The sequence below is a fragment of the Bombyx mori genome, chromosome 10 (genome assembly GCF_030269925.1).
Source record: "Bombyx mori chromosome 10, ASM3026992v2".
Classification (NCBI taxonomy): Eukaryota; Metazoa; Arthropoda; class Insecta; order Lepidoptera; family Bombycidae; genus Bombyx; species Bombyx mori.
In genome coordinates, this window is record NC_085116.1 from 8703794 (window position 1) to 8715183 (window position 11390).

The window sequence follows — 11390 nt, forward strand, 5'->3', positions numbered from 1 at the left end:
AAAAATCTAAACAACTAATATATGAAGTCGTCCTGTCTCAAAGGTGTAATCATATTGAGTTATAGTGTCTAGATTGATGTTTAAATCTGACAGCGAGGTACCAATTTTCCATATGATACATGTACCTAACACATGTTCGCAATAAAATTTCAGGGTGGAGAAAAAACATCTTGTAACAAAAACCAACCAGATTACTGGTGATAATTAGACACTTTCTTGAGAGTCTATGTGGCTAGGTACCACCAACCAGTGTATTTCTGCATTGAAGTGATGTGTTTCAGTTTGAAGGATGGAGCAATTGAACTATAAAGACGATTTAGAACTCATATGCCAACGTGGGTGATGACATTTACTTTGTTGATATCTATGGGTTCTGGTAATTACTCACAGTAATCACTGAGCTTATTGACCAATCTAAGCAACAAAAAAGGCAACACAAAGATAATCAAATTCAAAGGTATAACTGTAATATGATGCAGCTTTGTTGTTAATTAAATTTTTTTAGTTATTCTCCAATTGTGGAACATTTCCTGGTATTGTATTAGGTTAACTAGATCTTAACTGATTTATCCATTTCGCCAAAGCCCTTTTACCGCGATAAAAGTGAAAAGTCCTATTTCTCAAGGTCATGTTTTCAAATCTATCTTTCTGGTTCCACTCTAGTAGAAGATAATTTTGCATTTCAAACTATAATTTGTCAGAAGAAATTACCTTTATTTATGGTAAACCAGGAAGAACAGTTTTTTATTTGCAAAATTGGAACCAAAGAAATCCTAAAAATCCGAATTAAAGGATAAAAACAATACAAATAATTTTTAATATTGCCCTACAACAAAATTTATTTAAAAAATCATGAAATATAATATATTCTCACTAACATTACAATTCCTGTGGTGTGAAAATAGTCGAGTCTAGAACTTAAAGCTCCCCGTGCACTAGGCGGACGGCCTGCGGCAGCCAGACGAACATAAGGCGTTGCATGGGAGCCAGCCCACTCCCGACTAGGCGCGTTCACACCTCTGCCTCTGCCATTCGCCCAATCATGATGTACGATCAACCCATAACATGGGCCCCGAAGGTCAAATACTTAGGCGTCACCCTCGACAGAGGGAAGACATTCCGCCGCCACTTAAAGACGGTACGCGACCGTGCCACCTTCATACTAGGACGCCTCTACCCGATGATTTGCAGGCGAAGTAAATTGTCCCTTAGAAATAAGGTGACACTACAAAGTTTGCATACGCCCCGTCATGACCTATGCAAGTGTAGTGTTCGCTCACTCGGCCCGCACTATCTTAAAATCACTCCAAATTATTCAATCCCGTTTTTGCAGGATAGCCGTCAGAGCCCCGTGGTTCGTCAGGAACGTCGACCTCCATGACGACTTGGACTTAGAGTCCATCAGTAAGTATCTACAGTCGGCATCGATGCGCCACTTCGACAATGCTGCACGACACGAGAACCCCCTAATCGTGGCCGCTGGTAACTACATGCCCGATCCTGCAGACAGAATGGAAAGCAGTGGACGTCGATGTCACTAACGCTGCTTTTAGGTACCTCAAGCACCGGTCATCGTTCTCGTCGAACCCATCGCTTGCGACGAAGGGCTCGACGAGTAAATTAACCCACAGACACAGCCCATTGAGTTTCTCGCCGGATCTTCTCAGTGGGTCGCGTTTCCGATCCGGTGGTAGATTCTGCGAAGCACGGCTCTTGCTAGGGTTCGTGTTAGCAACGTCGTCAGGTTTGATCCCCGTGAGCTCACCTACTAATTAAGGTTACGCTGATATAACCTCTCGAGACTATCAGTTTAGGTAGGAAAAAAAGGGAGCCAGCGCACATAGTAGCCCCGAAATCTTCGTAGCCATTACAACGCGCCTGTTGCACGGCAGGTCATTGGCTGCGTGCTGCCAGAACGAGTGTTGGCAAATGTGGTTGCTGTCAGTCTCCGCGCACTTTTAGCAGTCAATGCATATTTGTTTTGCCATTCAAATCATTAACAAAAGAGTCCGCAAATAAATCCCTATAAGATGCTGATGATCAGCTCCTATTTGAGGGACCTGGGGCTACTTCCAATTTTGGTGGAACGTACAGTGTGTCTTTAAATTTATACCCGTCTCTTTTACGCACTTAGTTATGTAACGCACAGCATGCTTGTACAAACTCGTGTAGTTAAAAAGCGGTCTGGGTATGTACGAACATCTTTAAAATAGGTATAGAATTATACCGCTCGGCGAAAGGATCACAAATGGCTGTCGATTGGCTGCCATAACTGGTTGCGCAGCTAGGCTGCCTAGTGCGCGGGGAGTGGTACTAACAATATTATTAATTTCGTATCAGTAACAAAATAATCAGTTTACAGTTTACTCCCAAAGTATGTTCTAAATTATTAAAAAGAAAACTTTTTTATATCATGCATTCTAACTATGCACTCTCTAACTATGCATTCATCAAAACTATCTTTCCATCTGCAATTGCAGCATAAACATTATTCAAATTACTAGACAGTGAATTAACGCAAGCTCCGAGATTCACTTCACCCGCTGCCTCCAGCTTATCACTTACTATCTTCCACCTCCTGACAAAACCATCCCACCCTGCAGTCCAAACGTAGTCTCCTGTCACAGCTATGCTGGTAACTATCATGTCACTTACCTGTGATATAAGATACTCATTAAATGCTACGTACAAATGTCAAATAATTTCATATCTAAACTGCGATTCTGATTCTCAGAAATACCGTATAAACTTATCATTTATTCGTAGCGTATAAATTGCCGATCTATTTGTCGATATTTTATTGACAACATGATTTGTGCGTTTTTCGTTAGATTTAAATAATTATTAGTGTAGATCCGAGAGCAAATACGTGATGTAAGCTATTACTAACTAGACTTCTCATAACGCAATTGACAAAACCATTACTTAGATTTTGTGAATATCGACCAAAGTAGATAATCTATTCATTTTTTTTATTGAAAACTCATTTATTTAGAGAGTTCAAGTAGAAATTTATGTGATTCCATTACATCGAGAGGTACAAGGAATAACATTGTACTCAGTTTTAGTTAAATATGATTTATAATGTTATTCCTTGCATGTATCGATATAATGTATCATCATCAGCTTCAGCTAAAAACCGTTACTGTTTTAAAGACATAGGTCTCTTCCAAGATTCACTGTAATAACCGGTCTTTCGGTACCAGCATTCAGCGAATTGCTGCAACCTTTAACATCTCGGCAGTCCTCCCTGACACATGTAGCGCCTTCTGGTGCAAGCAAAACCACATTATGAGAGAAACATTTAGTGCTCCGAAAAATAATATGACAGACCTTTATTTCGTGTAACAGTTTGAAACCTGTATCAAAAGAGCTGTCATGTAATCTGAGGCTATTGCCACCTCTAGCCACAACTAAAAGCTTTGATCCTACTACTCTTAATGGTGCACGACCTTCCATTGTACGACGCGTGATAAAACGCGTTTTAGATTCGTCTGAAACAAACACAAAATTTTTAAACATGTTTCGTAAGTATTCTTTATGTTGGGAATTCTCATTTGGGGACAATCTTGGAGACCCAAGTACCATTGATTAGACACTAGTTCGACTAGGGGAAACTGTGTCTCAGCCCTAGTATTAGAGCACAGAGAATCCAATCTGTTTTGGAGAAATCCTGTATCGTGTAGCATATGGATCGTAGATGTAAGGAAAATCATCTCATATGGAAAGTTAAAAACTTGTAAACGTGTCCAGCTGTATGCTATAAATAATACTTCAACAACTTCTCACAATCGCGCTAGTGCAGACAAAGGGTAAGGTATGAACGTAGTAATTGCAGTCAATGTTATGACTGCTTTCTGAAAATAAATTATTTTTTAGCGAAAAACAATGTTTTAGTACGTCAATTGATTAAAGGTTTCGGTGTTTTACTAACAAAAAATATAGGTGCAGAAATTGAATGCTTTTATGGGATTTTTTTTATTTTCGTTTTCTTTTTCATGATCTTTTGAACTCTAATTTTAAATGTACTTATTCATCTGTTTATTTCATTATATTTATTTATTTCCTATGCCACAATTCTTTCTTCTTATTAATATATTTATTTTTTAATATTCACAAATAGTTATATGATACGTGAAAAATCATAAAATGTTGTTTTCTAATTTAGGTGGATTTTGAAAAGCGCGCCATAATTTAGCGGAAGTTTTTCTTTTCTTGTTTATTTCTCAAACCTACTCTAACAGCCTGGCCACGGGACATTCGCCGATACGAATATTCGCGCGGTGCGTACGGCGAAGCGTCTAGCGACTAAAATAAGCGCATAGAAATGTACCTAACAAGCCACGCGCACCGGCGACCGGCGAAATGTATTGAGCGAATCGCGCGATGCGGCGGGCGAGCAAAACAAATGCATGAATACGGACGGCGCGTGCCACGGAGTCGAGCGGTAGTCGCGGCGAATAGTACAGTGATTAAATGAGTTTAGTTGTTTTCGCCGCGAAAAATTAACGCCGAAATTTTTATATTTTTTATTTATTTTTTATTTTATATTTTTAAAGTCGTCGTGGCCTAACGGACGTCCGGTGCAATCGTGTTGAGCGATGCACCGGTGTTCGAATATCAGGCGGGTACCAATTTTTGTAATGAAATACGTACTCAACAAAATAAATGTTCACGATTGATTTCAACGGTGAAGGAATAACATCGTGTAATAAAAATGAAATCCTCAAAATTATAATTTGTGTAATTACTGGTGGTAGGACCTCTTGTGAGTCCACACGGGTGGGTACTACCACCCTGCCTATTTCTGCCGTGAAGTAGTAATGCGTTTCGGTTTGAAGGGTGAGGCAGCCATTATAACTATACTTGAGACCTTAGAACTTATATCTCAAGGTGGGTGGCGCATTTACGTTGTGGATGTCTATGGGCTCCAGTAGGAGTGGGTGATATAAATCGTATATAGATTCAATATCTATATATCGCAGCAATATCGTTGAATCCGATATCGCCCCGCACGAAATCTATATATCGATATCAGCCGATACACGATATTGCTCGATGTGATGCGCATCGCCATATCGTACCGATTCGTGAATCGAAATCTATATTTCGATATCAGCCGATACACGATATTGCTCGATGTGATGCGCATCGGCATATCGTACCGATTCGTTAATATCAGCAATATTCGTTTGGTTCGTATCAAATCGGCCAGAGTGAGTGAGCGCACGATAGGGATATCATGTGATGAATGAAACAGAAACAGGCATTATCCATACAATTGTAAACCTTATATTTAAGTCCATATGTCTGTAGATTATTCTTAGCGTATCAGCAGGATACAATTAAGGAAAGAAGTTTCAACTTTCGACCCTAACTTGAATGCAGTATAGCCTATTTGCATCGTTGAATTTAATTTCACGCGCTTTGACCTTGAACTTTAATTTTTGGACAAGTGTTTATAAATACTTAAAAGTTTTTTGTGTTTGATTTTTAAAGTACACATTTTTCCATTTTTAGTTGAATCCAAATAATTGAGTTTATTTCTTGTGTTTGTATTAAACTTTTGAAATCTACACTCTTTTGGTATATTTTGTAATTTTAAATTAAGACACAAAATACTAAAAACTGAAAATAATGTAGCCAGTCCTAAGCCTGGTAAAAGCATGAAGGAAAGTTTTTTTGATATTTTTATTTTCATGTTCTTTTTATTACTTTAAGATCATATTATAAATTGATATCAGAAAACCAACCGTATAACGTTGACTTAAATCTATATCTACTATGATATTATATCAGCGTATCGTTTCAAATCTCAAATATCATGAATCGAGAAAATCTACTAGCATCCATCAATATATAGATTCAGAAAATATATAGATTCAATATCCGATATTGATCCTCGATATATAGATACGATTCGATACGCGGCAAAACCGATATTACCCACTCCTAGGCTCCAGTAACACAAGGTGGGCTGTGAGCTCGTCCAACCATCTAAGCAATAAAAAAAAAATAGCTGAAATACTAGCTAGACCAGCTATTTGGAAGTCTAGCCACCCAAAGTATTTCTCGTACTTCTTGTGGAATTCTCCATCTATAGGTATACTCCGATTCTTATTCAAATCATGTACTTCACAATATTTTCCAAATAATAGGTCCTGAACCAAAAAACTATTAATTTGTAAGCAATATCGAGATAATTTCGATATAGACATTTCGCTGTCGGACTTCCTTACTAGTCGCGGCGGCGAACGTGAGTACCCGTGGCCTGCAAACGGTGCTGCGCAAATGGTCGCCTCGTCCACCGCTTCGCTGTTCGCACCGCCGATCCCCGTGGCCAGGCCGTAATACCCTGTTTTCCAATTACAGCACAAGAGCACATTATGCGGCATAATGCTCAACGTTGAATGTTTCAACTACAGCAACGCTTCGCACAATCGAGCACTCTCAAAAGTAATGCTCTCGCGTGATACTCGCAATCGATACCGACTCGATTGTGCGAAGCGTTGCTGTAGTTGAAACATTCAACGTTGAGCATTATGCCGCATAATGCGCTCTTGTGCTGTAATTGGAAAACAGGGATAATATTTGGCGCTTCTTTGAAAAATTTACCCTGATGCTAAGGTGGCGCCACCCTAATTTAATACATTTCGACGCACACTTTTCATATACACAGTTGATTCTCCTTACCTCTACCCCCCATAGCGTAGGGGAAAGATAGTTGACATCGGAGTGTCAATCGCGAGAACAGGGCAGGACAAATTCTAAGCTTCATGCTTCGGATAAACTCCGCCAAACTTTTTTCATTAGCGTAGTTGTATAAACGAACGGCTTCCCTAATGTTGAGCCACGTTTTGAGATATTACCCGGTCGGCGGTGTATCGCGTTCCGACCCGGCAGGCTAGTTCTGGCCCAGCGGGATGTCCCGGAACACCAGCGGCATCGCCCGGGCGGCCTGGTAGGGCCGCCGTACCGCGGAGACCGGCGTCGTTGGTCGTCGACTATCGCCTCGACGACCTGTCGGTCGGGCGTCCTCGGGGTGTCGCCGCGTGTCTGGTTTTAGTGTTGACCGCGAGAACCCCCTTACTCTGACCGGGCTCTGACCCCAGACGGAGATCGGACGTCGGGTGTAAGAGTGCAGGGGAGTTCTTTAGTGCGGGCCCTAAAATTCCTTGGGCCTTGGTCTGCTCCCAACTCCTTGCAGATCGTCAAGTCCTACATACCCCGTGCGCGCGCGCCCCCTAGGCGCGGGGACCTCGTAGGAGGTTCAGCCCTCGGCCAGAAAAAAAAAGTTTTAAAATATTAGATTCTTCTTCTTTTTCTCCACCTTATCCCACTAAGTGACCAATACCGGTTTCTTTGTTTTGGAATGTAGGATTGCTGGGTTCCAGTTTCACCAAGACAGGACAGGGCGAGCAAAGGTAGGTACAGCCAGGAGGGAAGGTATTTGCTAAGCTGTCCGAGCGCCTTTAAAGGAGACCTAACAACTCAAGGGCAGCTGCTTCGCGAATGAATTTACTAAGGGATCAGAATCGCAACCGGCTGAGAAGATCCTGCGAAAACTCAGCGGGCTTATGTATGGGTTAGGAATGCCGGTAACATACTATACCAGCTAAAACTATCTATTCAGATAATCTGACCCACGATGCTATTATTATTTTTATTTATCTTAGTAATCGGTCACATAAGTCACCGGGAAATCGAACTACTAAAATACCAAGGAAAAGTCTCACCTGGTTTTATTTCAGTAACTGTCACATCTAAATCTCTAACAGTAAATAAATAAGGTGCATCGAACCATAGATCTTTTACTTCCTCTAAAACATTATATTTCGCTTTTTCAACGTCATTTTCATAAACCACAATCTGCAACAAGATTTCAATTGAAGTCAGAACCCGAAAAGTGGTAGCTTCATTTAATAAAATAAAATGTAAGCTATAACCAATCCTATATAATTGTAGGGCGAGCTATTAATAACCCCGGGTAGCTTTTGGTGATTTTTTTTGTTATTGCCCGTATAGGCAGAGGAACATACGGCCCACCTGATGGTGAGTGGTTACCGACGACCACGGACGTCAGCAATACGAGGGGCAGAGCCAAGCCGCTGCCTACAGTTTAAAATATTCATAGATTAGAATAATCAAAGATCGATTTTTTTCTATTAGGTACACTAGTGTTTCTATACTGTAGGCCAAGTAACAAAATGTAAATAAATAAGCTTCCTGTGACAATAGGTTCGAGACATCCAGATATTGACTTCGTTCGTTTTAGATTAGGTGTGTGTTCACGACATATTATGTATATTTTAATGCTTATTTAAGGCATATTATAATGCTGATCTTAGAAAAAGTATATTGATGCTGATGATTAAGACTCTAAGACACTCAACAGAAAAATCGAGGGATGTAACTATAAGGGCTCCAAACATATGGGAGGTAGTTTCATAACTGCGTCTCAAGGAAGCAGCATTCATGTAGTGATAGGAATCAAATATCGCTTCTCGGCTTCATTAACGTATGTGACCCGAAGAGGAATATCTGAATGTATTTTTGAAGTTGTCGTGTCCTGAAAGCTAAGACACACGGTGCATTTGTAATATGCGAAGCGACTGTGCCGGTGTTCAAATCCCACAAGTAGGTACCATTACTTGTAATGAAATACATAGTTAACAAATGCTTAGGAAGGAAGTGAAGTGAAGACAGTGGAGGAATAACATCGTATAATTAAATAAAACCCTCAAAAATTATAATTTGCGTAAGTACTGGCAGTGGACGTATTGTGAGTCTGCACGGGTAGGTACCACCACCCTGCCTATTTCTGGCGTGAAGCAGTAATGCGTTTCGGTTTGATGGGTGGGGCAACCGTTGTACTGTAAAAACTTAACTCAGAAATCAAGTTCTTGCGGTATTTACGTTGTTGATCTCTATGGGATTCGGTAACTAATTAACGCCAGGAGGGCTGTTAGATCATCCACTCAGCTAAGCAATAAAAAATATAATAAAAATATACATGGAATTTTATATGATTATCTATCTATCTCTATCTCTTAGGTTTATGGCGTTTCCTTTTAGATTTCGCCAATGTCAATATATGATTATTGTAGTACAATTTTTAACTGACAACATGTCGACGACCTGGCTGTCAGGAAATCATAGACAGTATAAAATATATTAGGAAGATGATGACCGAAATTTAAAAGTGAAAGGATTTTGTTCTAAATCACTGTAAACTACTTAAGAATTAAATACTAAAATATTGTTCTTCTTTGGCATTTGCCCGTATATTTATATGAAAGTATTTAAAAATTTTCAAGATTGTTGGACTGAATTATTATATGGTAGATACCTACATTCCCAATTTCATCTCCAGCAAAGACCTGCTTCCCAAAAACACGCAACACACCGACATCCCCTCCGTTCAAAGGGAATTCTTTAATTTTTTCGCCATCTGAATTCCATACTCTGATACATCCATCGTTAGAAGAAGAATAAATATTTCCTTCCCCAGCTGCCAACGCAAACAATTGGACGGAATGCGCTGGCCATGATGTATTTGAAGACAGATCAGCGCTGTAAGACTGAATTTGCGAACTGAATATAATAAGACTGAAATTTATTTTGTACAACTTAATCTAATCGACCTAATATTATGAAAAAGCGAAGTGTAATCTTATGAAGGACAGGAAAAGTCTTTCTGTAGGAAAACAAAGTATTTTTTTAACTTTTAAATTTAAATTAAATATGATATTAAACTTTTAAAGTTATTTAAAAAATATATTATCCAGGACTTATGATTTTACATTGTAATATTAGTTATTTTGGTTCCGGTTACAAAGGACAGGCCAACGGATATAAAACACAGTTATAAATGCTATTGAGACTTCAGTCTTATGACTCGAGATGTCTAATCACCATTATGGACTCCGATGAACTGTAGTCAATCTCTCAAGCACTAAAAATAAAAGTTAGCTAGTTAGTAGCAAAAATAAATCTAGGTATCGTAATACTTATTATTATAGACATAAATGGTTGCTTATTAAGGAAATAGCACTATCTCGTTAATGTATGACTCTGTTTTACCTCAAAAGAAAACAAAAAGGAAACTTACGTATATGTGACCGCTTTCTGTACCTACAAACAATTTTTCATCCCAAGCGAGAACATACGGTACAGAATCAACTTTAGTTTCAGCTTCAATTTTTATACTCATATTTTATTATTATTTAGTACTTTAGATGGAAATACTAGTAAATTACGGCTACGCGTACGATGCTGAGGGCAAATTATAGATTATACAATAATTAATATAAAGAGCAAACTCCGCGCAGGCAAGCATACGAAAGCAACTGTTCACTAAAATAGATCGCGGAGGCGGTAGTGATCTTTATGAAGTATGTTTTTAGATCAATAGTTACAGATGCATGTTTTATCCACATTCACATTTTGTTTGTAAAAATGATCGGCACCAGATACTTAGTTACAAAAAGATGACAAACTGTGACATAGCATAAAACAAACGGTTTCAAAACTGCGCTTGTTTTTTAAAGAAATGCTAAATTTGTATCAAGAATAGCAAAAACCGACCGGTCGCGTCGGTTGCGACCGAGTGTTAAACAATGGACACTGCATTAGAGTTCCGTAGCCAAATGGTAAAATCCAGAAACTTACAATTTCGTTCTATTTACCTGTCTGCCCGTTCGCATATCACAGTTAATTTAACTACTGGTTTTATTCGAAGTTTATTTGCACTAAGTCGGGGATTTTTCATCGGTACGGAAACTGATTAATGTTTGAAAGAAGTAATAGAATTGATTGATTAAAGCGATTGTCAAACGCCTACGGCTTTATAACAAAAAACATTACTTTTATTATTATTAAATATAACCTAAAAACTGTTACCAGGTTGCTTATTATCATAATTACAACGTGTAGAGAAAGAGCATCTATCTCGTTACCTTTTCCCGTTCTCCAAGGTGAGCTTGGCAGGACCCAAAATACTTACTAGATCCAGACCAAGCTGGAATCACTCTTCATGCCCCCTACCTATCCACAAATTCGAGATAAAGGAACTTTTTCTCTGTCGCACCTCTATCCTTTTGCGCAGTGGACCCGCAAAAGTCAAGCAACGCCCACTACGACCCGTCAGCAATAGCCGAATTATGTATGATCAATTACAACTCCTACGTAGTGTAAGGGGCACATTGCGCATTCCTCTACCAACAAGAAGTTTGCCTTGAAGACGATGCGATAATTTGAATCAGTGTGCTTCCCGATATCATAAGTCCCTTTTTTTGATAGCCTTGAGAGGCTATTTCAGCTTCGCCCTAATATGTAGGTTAGCTCACGAGGCTCAAACCGGAGTGTTGCTAACACTGAAACGCGACCCA

At 39.2% G+C, this 11390-nt stretch overlaps 1 protein-coding gene across 1 annotated transcript; it reads right to left on the bottom strand.

Moving 5' to 3' along the window:
* Nucleotides 1–812: 812 nt before the first annotated feature.
* Nucleotides 813–10616, bottom strand: LOC101739912 (uncharacterized). Its single transcript, XM_004924785.5, has 5 exons — nucleotides 10112–10616; nucleotides 9354–9581; nucleotides 7737–7869; nucleotides 3334–3494; nucleotides 813–2655 (listed from the first exon to the last, which is right to left on the bottom strand). The coding sequence occupies exons 1-5, from the start codon at nucleotides 10211–10213 to the stop codon at nucleotides 2440–2442; spliced, it is 840 nt and encodes a 279-aa protein (XP_004924842.1). The 5' UTR covers nucleotides 10214–10616; the 3' UTR covers nucleotides 813–2439.
* Nucleotides 10617–11390: the final 774 nt, after the last annotated feature.